General features: G+C 42.2%; 1 protein-coding gene across 1 annotated transcript; it reads right to left on the reverse strand.

Annotated features, from left to right (window-relative positions):
* Positions 1-4,012: 4,012 nt before the first annotated feature.
* On the reverse strand, positions 4,013-8,058 carry tbr1b (T-box brain transcription factor 1b). Its single transcript, XM_086145819.1, has 6 exons — positions 7,379-8,058; positions 7,042-7,196; positions 6,802-6,923; positions 6,510-6,668; positions 6,154-6,215; positions 4,013-5,536 (listed from the first exon to the last, which is right to left on the reverse strand). Exons 1-6 carry the CDS (start codon positions 8,056-8,058, stop codon positions 4,693-4,695), a joined length of 2,022 nt encoding a protein of 673 aa, XP_086001945.1. The 3' UTR covers positions 4,013-4,692.
* Positions 8,059-14,793: the final 6,735 nt, after the last annotated feature.

Genomic DNA, 14,793 nt, shown 5'->3' on the forward strand with positions numbered 1-14,793 from the left:
AAGCGAAAAAAGAAAAAAATAGGCGTCATGACAAGCGTGTAGTCTTTCGAGGTGAGGAGACGAGACTGCTGTTTAATGATTATATAACAACGTGGCTGTGTGTTATGAGATTAACTCCCCGTGGACACTTGGCGAGACGCCATGTCTTTGTTTGTTTGTTTGTTTTTAACAAAAAATAAATCCACCTCAAGCCGGAAGTTGTGGAGCCGTTTCCGGTTGAGTGTTTGTCAACATACACTGTTTAGAAAACACTAAAATAACACATCCTTGAGCTGAATTAATGAAATATTATCATCGAATACTTTGGTCTTTACAACGTTGAATGTGTTGACAACAAAAACACATAAAAATTATCAATGGAAATCAAAAAAAAAAAATCAAACACTCTACGTGCTGATCCCACTTTGATGTAATGTCCTTAAACCAAGTCAAAATGAATCGGTGTTGCTTCCCAAGGGGACAGTTAGATTTCACAGAAGTGTGATTTACTTGGAGTTACATTGTGTCGTTAAGGTGTTCCCCTTGTTTTGTTTTGTTTTTTTTTAGCACTGTACATAGTTGTCAAACTCGAGGAAAGACAGAAGGATACATTTAGGTCACATCGACAAAGAACCGACAGCCTATACGACATGTGTCAAACTCAAGGCACGCGGGCCGTATGTGGCCCGCCATGTCATTTTTTGTGACCCACAGGAACGTCTTAAAAGGTCTGATTGTCTTAAATAAGTCAAACGTGTGCATTAACCATCAACTACATTTTCCACCATACATGCTGATCATGTTACCCGCGAAGTGACAATATCCCGCCATTAGATTGCAGTGTGTCCACATCAGTGCGATTTTCTACAAGTGGAATTGAGAGGTACAAATGATCCCAAATGTCCAGGAAAAGAAAGGTTAATGTAGATGGAAGGCTGTCTCAAGAAAGATGCATATGTAACATTTTGAATTTGAATGAGTAATAAGGAGTAGTTACATTTATTTTACATTGCATTTATACTGTTACCGTCACATGTGGCACTTTGAGGGCAACCATTATGCTGATGTGGCCGTGAAAAAGGAGTTTGACACCCTTGGCCTGTTTGTTCTCAAACTGCCTTTTTGGTCTGCAAATACCATGTCAGTCACATATCAAGTTGTCATTTATGCTTTGTTTGTTTGTCTTGCATTTCTTTCAGTGTAATGAACAAATGAACATTGTTCCATGCTAGGACTGCAGTACCTTGTGGATGATGTAAAGGCCCAACTATTTTCTGCTGTGCAAAAAAAAAGACCTTCACATTTATCATTAGCAATTTTATTGATGGATATAGACCGCAAGTTAGCTGCTTCATGCTAACAAATTCACCAACTAATGAGGTTTCTCAAAGAGATCAGAAATGACAGAGAATTGAATGAATGGATTTTTTGAGTGACGTGCAAATGTGCACACAGCTGTGTAGCAAATAACTGGTCAGTCTGAACTGGAAAGTATCTGCAATTTTCATTTTTATCTTCCTCTCTTCTTCCTTTGCACTCTCTTTATCTCAGTTACTCTGAACTGACAGTCGGTTAACCACTCAGGCCAACATGGCCGATTAAAAATCCCTATGTCAAGTGGCGGTTGGGCCCAAATACAGCAGGCAGGGATGAAAGATTTTCAGTTTCTGCAGCAAAGCCAAAACAAGAATTGAAGCATAGATGATAGTTGAAGTTAGAAATAAAGAAAAACCCACTTAACTAATCACACAAGGTCAACACACAATAATGAATAAAAAAATTAAAGCAAGTAATCAGTCAAAGGGCATATAATGATTAAAAACAGAGGCGTCGACATAGTAAGCTGCAAAACATATTACTAAAATACCAGTTGATAAATCATATAAGAGACTCTGATGTGAGCAACGATGCTGATCAGTCGGACCAGGTAGAAAATGTGATAGGGACTGAGAGGTGGAAACAACATGGGGGTAAGTCAGATAATCAGAAACAAGTAAAGGAAGAGATAGTATGACACAGAAGTAAAAACTTCATGGTGAAACTCAAAATAGCCGTTAACATATCTAAAATACACGGACAATCTAGGCTGCTAACTAACTCAAAACTGCTTTAATTGATGTTTTAAATGTTCAGCTTCACTTTTACCTCCATCCACGCCGTCTGTATTACAGTGTCTCTTTGTCTAACTTTTCTCAGACTCAATTTATGCTCATTATCTTCCATTGTTATTTCTCAAATTAGATCGTTTCAAATCTAATTTGCATAATGGCACCAATGATGGTGACTCTTGTGGCAAATCCAACTATCTGAGGGAGAGGCGTTAGTTTTACTAGTACTTTTAGCTAGTTTCTATAATAAACACGGTCAGGAAGAGTTGGGTGCCTGGGGAAGCCTCTGAAAACATTTTTGTCAGACTGAACAAATTCCTTCATTAATTGTTGAATCGCCATCTGGTGTAGATTATAATTCATGTGGACCGGACTCAAGTTCACTATACTTCTCATATAGCTCAGAATATCGGTGGCTAAATAAAGATCACATCTCTCCGAGAGTGTATGAGCATTGTAGGTGTAAAAGGATGTATATTTACTGTAATTAAGAGGTGCAAACATGAGCTGTATCTCAGTACTTTTCGAGGGGACCAACCATCACAACAACACCTGTGTCTACTCCATATCAGAGATTTAAAAAGTAAAAGACTGGACCCTGTTTGGAGATCATTTTTATAAACTCAATTAAAAAAAAAAAAAAACACTTTAGAAATAATTCTATTGTAAGTCGCTTTGGATAAAAGCGTCTGCCAAATGTAATGTAATGTAAAATACTCTATTCCGTCTAAAATTGTTTCAAGATTTTTTTTTTCAACTGGCAACAAGACTTTTGGTCAATACGTAAATGCAATGACTACTCAAGCTCATATTTTTCCCAGTAATTTTCAGCTGACTAATTTTGAGTAATCACCTCAAGTTCCCTGTGAAACTTGACAAAAAGAGCTGGAAGATTATTAAGAAATGGCATTAAAATTAAAGGAAAAAAATCACCAAGAAATCACAAGATATAATAAGAAAGTAGAAAGACGTCACCTGCAAAGAAAATAGCCGAAGTCATCCCAAAAATTCAGTTAGAGGTTACCTAAAAATTGGCAACAATTTTTACGAAAGTCAAGAAGCTGCGGAGCTCCTCGTCCTCGGGACTCCCAGGGCAGAATGATCAGCTACCGCCATCTGCTGGCTTTCCCCGGGAAGGCCTTCTCACCGACACACTGCTCACACACACACTTCTCCCCACCGAAATTCCACCAGGCCTTCTGCAATATTATGCAAATATTATTTGGCATTTTATTGCATATTTCTATCAACGTTTTAGATTTTACTAAACCGCTTAAGTCTTTTCTGCAATTGTGCAATTTAATCCCGCCCGATCAAGAATTTACTGCTATATACACCCCATGCCAGATATAAACCTCCTGATTTACATCGCAACTGTTCGATAATTACCGCTGATGGGAAAGCAAATATGGCTCTCCTTGGTTTCATGAATTTGGAGAAGATATTATTGTAATGAATGACTGAATAAGGCAACATTAATAAGGCTGCTCAGAGGGTAATACGATGTTTTATTTTTAATTGGATAATACCAGGATTATTGCAAGTGATGTAAAATATCTTGAAACTGAAATACCATGAGGGGCTATTCTCTTCACCGGTTGCTACGGGATTTATTTAGTTGTTTGTTGTTGTTTCTTTCCCTATTACACTGATTTTATTTCCCATCCGCTCTTTGGCCGAGTGTCTGAGTATTCCGTGGGGCGACAGATTTGCGTGGGGCCTGAGCGTCCTCTTTACTTTCATTTACGCTTGGACCTTTAGATTAAACTGTTGTGTTTGATTAAAAAAATAAAATAAAAAAACGGCATGATGCGTTCTCAAAAGTAAAAGTCATCCGGAATAATTTGCAACGAGACGATTTGTCTAATTATTTAAGGCGGATTAAAATAATTCAATTAAAATAATGATGCTAATAATCTTGGGTATCCTGATAATAACATCATTTATTATGTTTCAAAGACAGTACAACAGAAACAGATATATATTCACAATAGCACACAGGCTGTGAAAAATAACGGGCGGAAATAAATGAAATTAAATAAAAAGCCTACGGTACCAACATTCAGTACTTCTGTTACCACAGGTTTCATGAAGGGACCCTGAACGCAACAATATTATGGTAGCCTACAATTTTGATAAAATACAAAATACATGTTTTTTTTTCCTCCACTGACAAACATTATTATGCCAGTATCTGCTACACAAGAACATTTCATGTACATTTTTCTCTCCAATATACATATTTTACTAACACTTTTGGCTACAGAACAGAGGAGGGCTTGCATCTTCATCACTACTAAGAACTGATTTTTTTTTTCATCTATTTTCTGTCTTTCCTTATTTATTTGTAAGTTTACATCCAATCACTACCACAGGAAATGAGTCTATACAACATGTTCTATACAGTTTTCCTGCGCGCAAAAAGAAAAAAAAACACGAACCGAGTCTCAGTGGAGGATTTACACTTTGGCCATTTTCACTGTGCAGCTGATAATTCCGTCTTAAAATGTCCATGATAGATAGATAGATAGATAGATAGATAGATAGATAGATAGATAGATAGATAGATAGATAGATAGATAGATAGATAGAAAGCGGTTATGTTTTAACTGTGGGGGTAGAAACTGTAAAATCCGATGTCCTTCGTGCACGCCTTCTCGCACTCTCTCTGCGGCAGCAGCTCCGACTTTAACGGGGACACGGTCTCCGGTACCGGCGTCGCGGACGGCGAGATCCGCCTCCGCTTGACCTGTTCAAAGATCCCGGAGTCGCTGGAGTCGATAGACTTGATGGAGGAGGGCGTCTCTATCCAGCTCGACTCCGACGTCATGTCCTTGACTTTGGCCTCCTCCGACCCGATCGGCGACCTCTCCGTCGGGATGGAGTCCCCCCCGTCCTCCGCCAGACAGTTGGTGGCCGCCCGGCCGCCGAGAGAGTTTGTGGGCCAGCAGGAAAACACCGGGCCGGCTTTGCCGTTCACGCCGCAGTACTGCGGCGGCGTGCGTCCTCCCCAGCCGGACGGGTCTGCGTAATAGCCAAGAGGCCGGTTGGAGCAGCCCGCAGCCGGCAGGGGGAGAGCCTTCACTCCGGCCGCCGCGTAGGACAGCAAGGTGGCCGCGTTACCGGCGAAATCCGCGGCCTCGTATGCCGAGGCTGCGAAGTCCAGTCGGTTGTTGGCAGGGGTGACAAACCATCGCTGCGGGGGGGAGGCAACAGTGGGCTCCTCGCTTTGCTGCGGGGAGAGCAAGCTGTTGCCGAGTGGGACGCTGCGCTCCGTGCCAGGACCAGTCCCCACGCCAGCATGGAAGCGAGATTTGGCATAAGTGCTGACAAATTGGTCCTGCAGGAAGGAGCTGTGCATGGCGTATCTCGCACCCGGCACGATCTGTGAACGCGGAGAGTCACCCGGTGATGGAGTTAGACGGTCGATGTCGCAGCCTGTGTAGACACTGGGGTGGGGGTGGGGGGGCGCATTAAAAAAAAAAAACAATCAATGGACAGAAAAATGCACGGATAATCCAAGAAATGTAGACAAACGTGCGTTTCTGCATTGAGCGGGGAACCTAATTTTTGCGTGGAAAGTGGCTCTAAATGATGCAAACCTGCAGGTTCACACACACACACACACACACACACACAGGAGTGAAGGGGAGTAACAGCCGCGTTAAATATTTGCTTTGATCAGTTTATTTGGGTCTGATTTTATTCATTTATTTATTTTTTTTCAGTTTAATGTTAGAATCTTTGTCGTTATTGGAACGAGCGGGCACACACACACACACACACACACAGATTTCAATTCAAGTGCGTTGGTGTCAAAAGAAATCCAACTTCCAGATGTTTATTTTTCGGTCATTATGCAAGCAAGTTATACGTTTGTGTGTGTGTGTGTGTGTGTGTGTGTCTGTGTGTGTGTGTTTATTTCATTTCAAAATAGGCTTGGTCGGTGTTCAGTGAATAATAGTGTACGATGATAATTCGTTGTACATATTCAAGAAAAAATACACACACACACACAATATTAACATAAAGTTATTACAGCATCGGAGGGAGAGGGCTGCCTTACGTGTCATAGTTGTCCCGAAATCCTTTGGCGAACGGATTGTGGTCGATTTTCAGCTGCGTGATCTGATGGGAAGTCGTAAAAAATATACACAGCGCATGAATGGTTAGATTTTTAGGAATATTTTTGTAATTAAAAAAAAGCAGAAATTGTGTTTGCGTTTGTTGAAAATTAAGACAGGAATTGCAAAACGTGAACCTCTTCGATCCCGTATAATCCCATAATACCGCGTTATTTCCGGTCAGAAAGAAGTGTGCAAAATAAAAATAAATAAGAAACCGCTGAAAACGTTGCTGGTAAACCCCCAAACTCCCGAGGCGGTGTCGGATATGCGTGTGTGTGCGGTGTGCAGGTCGTACGTCGGTGTTCTGGTAGGCCGTGACGGCGATGAACTGCGTCTCGGTGAAGGTGAAGGTCTGGACCCGGCCCGGCTGGCTGCTGTCCTCCGTCCCGTCCTCGTTCACCTCCACCACGTGGAGCCGGGGCTGGTACTTGTGGAGGGACTGCAGGACCACCATCTGGAGCGGGTCACAGAGTCAGACGGCTGCGCAAAAAGCGTGGACCTAGGTCTTCTCAAGAGCGGTCAAGAATTAAGATGGAAACGGTTTTGCTGTGCCAGAATGATCCCGAATTCTCTGTCTGCTTCCCTACCTGCCCGGTGTTGTTCGACGCTCCCTTGTTGTTCGTCAGTTTCAGTTTTCCAAACGAGATCTCCTGGCGCATCCAGTGCGCACCGGTGTTCGGCGAGTCCGGGTGCATGTAAACTCTATTACCTGCCATTTTTAAATAAAGCGGAAAATATATATTAAGACGGCTTTTTCGTTTTTAAAATCACTCATTAGCGTGGAATTAAATGGGAAAAAAAAAATCGGCATTATTTTCCGCGAGTACCTATGACATTTGTGTCGGCTTTCCCACACGGCACCCACTTGCCGCCCTGGAATCTCCAGTGATTCGGATCCGCCAGGATCACGTCCACGAAGATGTTGTAGTGGGCGGTCGGGTCGAGGCCTGAGATGTTGAAGCTTAAAAACGGGAACATTCGCCTGTGTGTTGAGGAGGGGGGGTGGGGGGGGTGATAAACCAATCGGGGGAATTTAAAAAAAAAAAAGGTTGCGTAAAATTGAGAAAACACGCAGCGAAGGTGCTTTGTTGTTTTTATTTAATTAACAAAAGCGTATATTTAAAAAAAAAAAAAAAGGAAATCGTGCAGTGGCCCAAGACTCACCGGCCCTGTTTGGTGATGATCATCTCCGTCTGGTGGCGGTGGAACTTGAGCCACAGGGCCCTGTTGCACAGATACACCTGCGCCTTCCCGGGTACCAGCCCGGCTTGCGCCGAGGAGAACTGGTAAAAAGCCCCTCCCTGGTACGTGTGTCCGTACTGTTGCGCGTACGGGTAGCCGGCGGCCGGGTAGCCCTGCGGCGAGGTGTTGGTGAGGAGGCTGTTGTAGGCTCCGTTGGCTATGACCGGATGGTGGGCCATGTAGCGGCTGGGGCTCCCGATGGAGAAAGCCGGGTGCGTCGGTCCGTGTTGGCTCGGGTAGGGGAACATGGCACCGGGAGCTGCTGAGACTGACTGGGCGGACGCGGAGAAGATGCACCTTTCTCCTGCAGATCCATCGAAATTGTGACGGATGTCAGAGACTCCGTGGAGATCAGGAGAGAGTTTGCCCCTCTGCACGTCCCCCGATGCGTCCTTGGAGTCGGGGAAATTGTCTGCCTCTGACTGATTCGTCATCTCCCCAGAGTTCAGGGGTGAACTTCTCTCCAGGTTGTCACTCGTGGATATTATGGGATGGTCCTGCGACGACAGCTCCGACGCGTCCGCGCTCACAAACCCACTGGCCACATTGAGAAATTTCTTGGAGAGATCACTGGCGGGCGACACGCAATTCTCGACTTGCATAGCGCGATGTGGAGCTTCTATGAGCTCCGACCTATATCGCGGGCTTCCGTGCACGCTGCCCCCAAACTCGCACGACGGTAAAAAAAAAAAAAAAAAACGCCGAGGCGCCGAATGCTGCAAAAAATTAAGCGCTCGACACCGTCCAGCAATCACAGATGACTTTTCTTCCCATCGTCCGACTCCGTTAATGAAACGAGCGTTCCTATTGGCTCAGGCGCGGCTGTAATTGAATTAGGCGGCTCTTAATTAGGACAATCTGTGCGCACCGTCAGCGACGTCATGTGTTTGTATTGTCACATAAACCCGCGTTTGACTCAAACATATTGCGCTCAGGCCATTTACTTTATCATTTTGAAGAAAAAAAAAAGAATAATCAAAAAGGATAGCCAATGGCCAAAGAGGTTTGTTTTGCCCCCACCGTCACAGCGGCTGCGTTATTTACCTATTTATCTACGTTATTTACCTATTTATGCGCTATGAGTGCCAAAGTATGTAGACCCAGGAAAACCAGGATATATTATTAACACGCCAAAAATGACAGTCCATGACAGGCAGCGCATCCGATGCCCTTAAAATGTTTGTGATGGCGTGAAATCATGGCGTCCCACTGAAGATGTGTTTATGAGTCCCTGCGCTGCTTAATATTTTATGGTCTAAAGTTATGAGCCAGTGCACTAATAACAAAGGTTGTTGTGAGAAAAAAAAAGGGCAGTCTTAAAGCATTGCATGCTTGAAGGAGTGACCATATTGATTTATTTTAAGACAGTGGAATTGCCTTCTTTTATCATTTTGATAAAATGCTATTCATCCTTTCGCTTTTGCTGTTATTATTTCAAATAGCCCATTCAGATTCACAATGCATTTGTTGCCAGCACGAATGACGAAGAAACAGTTGACGCCATTTCGATCAAAATTAGCACACATGACCATGAAATTTTCATCAATTCGGCCAGACGCTCTCAGCCTCAGGGATAATGAAATTCGTGGGGACGATGTCGAAATAAAACGATTCTTTGAATTAGTCCCTCGTCTATGCGCCGCTCAGCATCTTCGCACCGGCCTAACAGGCTTATTACCACCTTAACACATGCCGCAGCTCAGGGAGGGCAGTGTCCAGACAGATAACCTTCGGTGGTACTGAGGCCTTTTTAAATGACATGATTAGGTAATCATTCATATTAAGTCCCTTTCTACAAGCGTTGGCGAGTGAGTAATACATCTTTAGTAAGGCCTCAAAGCATCTAAATAGATAGGATGCTTTTTGACATTGCGGTGTTTACAAGGTGTTTATGGGAGCGTCACAAATAGTTGGAAACCTGAGTGTTGACACAATTTCAAGGAATATCACAAATTGTTTATTTGCATGTTGCCAACGGACCAATATTGTGCCGTATAATAATTCTTTACAACTTCCAAACACTGTAATGTTGCATAGTACATGCTTCACATTTTAAAATTGCCCTAAAGAATTTCGTATTATTTTAAACCAACTTTGCTCCTGCATTTGATCCCATATCTGCAAAAAGCAGATACGGTCAACAGTCTAAATATGTATTTGACAAATAATGAATCAATGTAAAACTATAAATACACTTCCAGAGGCAATGACATGTAAGGTAAGATTAGGTGAAATGAACACATAATAAACACATTTTAAATGCTATTATAATCCGCAATAACTCTTAAATGATGTTTTTACGGAGTCCAATTCCCTTGGGAACAAACAACGGCGTTGGCCGATTTGTCAATACTGCTTATTTACTCCTCTGAAAAATGTCAAGCATATCTCAACGATCGCCTACTGTATTATCTTTTAACATTTATACAACAAGTTTTTGTCCACAATGTCAAGAGCCAGGGAGTTTTTAGTTCAACAGTTGTATTTCATGAAACTTGATTTCACAGAGAGAAAATTGTTGGGTTTTTACAAAGCGTTTATAATTTCTGTGTCCCTAATGTCTTTCTGTTGAAGAACTACAGAGGGGTGAAAGGAAGGACTTCTGGGATTTAAATACACGTCCACCTTGTGCTGAGCCAACGCTGCTCAGCTCCCCGGACTGGATCACTCATCGTTTCCACCTGACTGGATTAGTTTTTGTAGAATTCAATCGCGATTTTAGTTCCACCCCCACCCTAGCCGTGTCCCTTAGTTGCACCTTTTGAATCATACAAGATTGTGAGTGACTGCTTCGGGCCTTTCTCATGATGGGTACCTCTACCGGTCTCTAATGAACTGAATCTCTGAAGCTAACAAGAGGGGTCATTACAGTAGGGCTGTAGGGTCCAGCAATCTATTCCTGTGAAACATGCAAGCATGGGCTTGTCTGTGCCCAAGCAGAAGAGGCCACTCTGCTCGCCTCATTACAGGATTATGGTTCATTTCCATCACTGATCTTTAATCAGCAAAACAGGCTTGCCCCCCCACCCCCCACCCCTATCCCACCCCACCCCCCACTCCCCTTAACAAACCAATTGTTGAATCACCCATGCAGTAACTCAGCTTGTTATCCCAGGTGTTCTGCTGCCAGTCCTCTCATTCTATTGGCTCAGAGAGCGAGTGGACATAACCATTCGGGGGGAGGAGAGAGGAGAGATTTGTTGTGTCTTCAGCCGGCCTCGTCCCCTGGGGAAGCAGGTTAGGATAGCTGCCTATTGCTTTGCCAAAACCCCACCGCTGACCAGCTGAGCAGATCCGGGGCTTCCTGCGAGCTTGGTAATGGCGATTTGTTTCTTGATTTCAAAAGAAAAATTCTCAAAAACAAATTCTTACAATTTTGCTGGGTATTTTAACGAGAACCACGGTGTCCTATCAAATAGAAGCGTATTTGAATAATCACAAATGAGAATGCATCAACGATCCAATAATCTAATAATATGATATATTTTTCACAGGAACTGTTGAAATCAGGCATTTTCATTAGAGCATAAAACAAGAGCGCAAGAGCGGCATCTTTTTTTTTTTTCATATTATTGTTGTGCCAAAGGAATCTGCTCGCCACCTGGGTCTAATCTAATCAATGTGAATGACAAGGAGAGAAAAAGCCTGAAAGTGAGCACCAGCTAAGGGACTTTACCTAATGCCCAGCACTGTCACTTCAATGATATGATCACAGCACAGAAAATGACAACAAAATTATAGCCAGCAAGGATATGGGGACATAGTGTGCTACTCTAGTCAGGTGAAATTGCTTTTTCCGACTATGAAATGGCTTGTCTCTTGTCGGATGGGTAAACATTTCCTTGTCAGCCCAGTAATAAGGAATGAGGCACACGGGGCTCAACTAAGAGGATAGAGCCAAGGTTATTTGGAATTCATGACAGGTAGTGGCTTATATTACAGTGGCACTGAAAATTTCATGGGAATGCATTTAAGATGGCCCTTAAGTTATTTATATGTTGTTTGCCAGATGTCACATCGCAATTTCCATCAATAAATCAAAGTGAAGTATTTCCCCCCATTTTTTCTGGCTCTTTGATCAGAAGAGACGATCTGTATTTTTCCTTTTACACGTCTTTAATTAAGGTGTATGACTAATCTGATCAAGTCGGGCTTTGCGCGGAGCTAACATAACTATTGCCCCCTGTGGTTTTCTGCCACCGGTGATCTGCTCTGTCAAAGGGTATCAGGATGCTCTGTGACAGAAATGACAGCTGGAGGCCTGCTAAGGGGCGGAGTGGACAGTTGTGGCTTTTAAACCCTTATTAGCAGTCCTCCCTGGACACACCGAGACACGCGTCTACGCAGAAGTGCACTCCTACACCTGCTCATTATTGATGTCCTTTAAGGGCTCACCCAGTTAGACCAGATCCAACGAAGATTATTTACCACAAAGCTCACAACAAATTAACCTCAGGACAGGTGATTGCGGTGCCGAGTGGAAATACACCATACCTGAACCTGCGCTGCTTGGACTGCTCACCCGAATGGGCGTCTATTTTGCGATGCTATCCTTTATTTGAAGTAAAGAAAAAAACAAAAGCCGTCTCGCGGTTATTAAAATTCCCAAATTCGTTCGGTCTATTCCTGAATAAAGCGATACCTCATTTAACTTTTTTGCAGGTCCCTACGACTTAGTCAAGAATAAGATTAATAAAGAAGAAAACATAAGGATAAAAAAAGAGGAGAAAAATAAGTTGGACGACTTATATTTTCGGGTTTTATTGCTTTGTGGTCTTATTAGAACCCTTCACTATAAACTACGCCAAGAAAACACAGAAATCAAGTTAAGACATTTAATGCCCCCTTTCACATTTTGTAATCTTCACACTCTCATTATTATTCTATTTAATGGCGGTTTATATCGTTGATTATATGCATCATGTTCAATGTCTGTGATAGATAGAGAGATAGAGAGATAGATAGATAGATAGATAGATAGATAGATAGATAGATAGATAGATAGATAGATAGATAGATAGATAGATAGATAGATAGATAGATAGATAACTTTATTAATAGCAATGTCTGCGTCTCACAGTTCTGATGATTTGATGTCATATCAAGGAGACAAAAGTAAAATTCTGTGTAAGAAGGAATCCATACCTCTAATTTTTGGTATGAAACCAATAAACAAGAAAGAGAGTGGGAGAAAGAAAGGCGATTCTTGTACCCAATGAGGAAAACATGACTTTGTAAATTTTGTCTCAAGCCATTTTGGTAGCTTAATAATATTATCCCACTGGTTCAACAGTCCCTGTGTTGATAAATGCTCTCGTGCAGAATTTGTCTGATTAAACGGGGAGGCTACAAAGTTAGTGTTGGGATAACTGTATCTCCAAGAACTTCTTTTATCACCTTCTACTGACCTGTTATCAACTGTTTGGACTGTTGCTGGTCTCTTTAATATTTAAATAGTCTGTGTGACCTGGGGAGTGCAGTTGGGGTTTGTGACCATTTTGTTATTTCTGCTGCCATGCACTGTCAGACGTCTGCAAGTGAAGAACATGGCCACTGTCCCCAGTAAGCCCACGGCATAAAAAATTCAAACTAACTCTCCTTTTTAAGCCATTTCCGATGAAAAGAGCACAGAAATGAAACTGACTTACGCCAAATGAATATCATTGAATTGCTGTGATTGTGAGGCTGATGTTTGTAACCTGGAAATTATTTATAAAACATCAGTTCCATTTTAAGAGTAGTCATGCTATGAAGTGTGCACTTACTCCTTTAAAGATCCTCTGAGACTTCTCATGCGCTATCACCCTAAATCCGAACAACAGATTCTCCAGCTTTGCTCAGCTTTTTTGAAGGGAGTCTGCGCTTCGACAAGATGCAAATAGGGTCCAATTACCACATGACAACTGGGTCTGCTGGAGTGCCGATCAATAGCTGAGCTGATAAAATAATTAATGTCTTATCTGTAAAAGGAAATATGAGAGTCAGCTCAGAAGCAGAGAAAGACGATTATTGGCATTCACAATTTAGTCCATAAATAGTCGCATTTATAATCATAATCCACACTCTGATTTTGAATCTCAATTTTTTTCTGTTTTTTTTTTTTTTACATTTTTTTTTTTTTTTTTTAGGTAGAATAGGAGTAAGCAGGCAACTGTCATGTTACAAGAATAATCTTCATTAAAATCACAGGCAACAACACCAGGCCAACACACAGCTCATTGGGAATGCAGTGTGAAAAGAGAGGCCCACAGATTATCACTCTACGTAACTCATGTTTAATTTATCCCGGAGCAATATTGTCAAGAGCCCTACCATTCCAAAGAACAAGACGCTGATAAAAGCTGGAAAAAGACGCGGGGAAACCCAAAAATAACACAGGCTTCGAGTAAAATGCCGCGAAATGCAGGGAACACACTTGAGAGTGAAAGCATTAGAGACATCTTCAATGTGTTTAGCACAGATTCACAGCAGTGTAATCTAGCTGCTTTAAGATTGTTAATATTTCAAAAGACGACTTCCAAAAGGAGTTGAGGATAAAGTGTACGATTTACCACGATACACTGCGTTTAACCTCGTCTTTGAATTGGAAGAACTCCACGAATATCTTTTCTGCAAAGCGCATTCTAAAATCTTTGAAAGGGGAATATAAAGGAAATCGTCACAGATTCAAATACAAGATGTAATCCTTAAGCAGTATCTGTGCACTCTATGGTGTTCTTTTTTTTCTCCTTTTCCTCCTCCACCAAGTCCTCCTCCTCCCCATGGCTGGGTGAAATGGAATTGCCTCTCACATTCAAAGACAGCTCTGGGAAGGTGATAATAGAGCTACTCCCTGCTGTCTACAGGCAGGAAATAGGAAAGTGGCATATGGGGCCAGGAACCAAATGGAGAGGAAATGTGACCAGGCAAGGGAAGAAACTAAAGGAAAGGTTAATGATCAGTTCTGAATTCTACTGGGAAGAGAACCATGTTCCAAGTTGAAAGGAAAAATAAATGTGACACGATTTATGACTCTGCCACTCACATCTGCGCTGTCGCAAACAAACACGTGAAAACCAGTTTATTCCTTGAAAACCTCTGACAGTGTTGGATGCTGATAGACAAATAAGATCCTGTCACTTTTTTTTTTTTTTTTTTTTTTTTTTTTGGTACACAATTAATGTTTAATTCGTGCCACAAGCAATTACGGTGAAGACTTAAATGACGCGCGCGAAAAAAATTTAATCTGGCATTTCGAAGTCAACGGCCAAAAAACAAAACGAGGGAAATCTCATTAGCGTTTATTCACAAAATGCTCTTTCTTCATCACCACCTCGCCAGCGAACTCCAACAAGTGT

Source organism: Fistularia commersonii, chromosome 4, assembly GCF_037954325.1.
Source record: "Fistularia commersonii isolate RoL2024-O1a breed Wild chromosome 4, RoL_Fcom_v1.0, whole genome shotgun sequence".
Lineage (NCBI taxonomy): Eukaryota > Metazoa > Chordata > Actinopteri > Syngnathiformes > Fistulariidae > Fistularia > Fistularia commersonii.

Excerpts from the sequence above, each read along its gene's own strand:
- tbr1b (XM_086145819.1), bottom strand. The coding sequence starts at position 8,058 with ATGCAAGTCGAGAATTGCGTGTCGCCCGCCAGTGATCTCTCCAAGAAA. Across the intron at positions 7,197-7,378 it reads ATCATCACCAAACAGGGCCG|GCGAATGTTCCCGTTTTTAA; the intron begins GTGAGTCTTGGG and ends CTCAACACACAG. Across the intron at positions 6,216-6,509 it reads CGGCCTACCAGAACACCGAC|ATCACGCAGCTGAAAATCGA; the intron begins GTACGACCTGCA and ends ACTTCCCATCAG.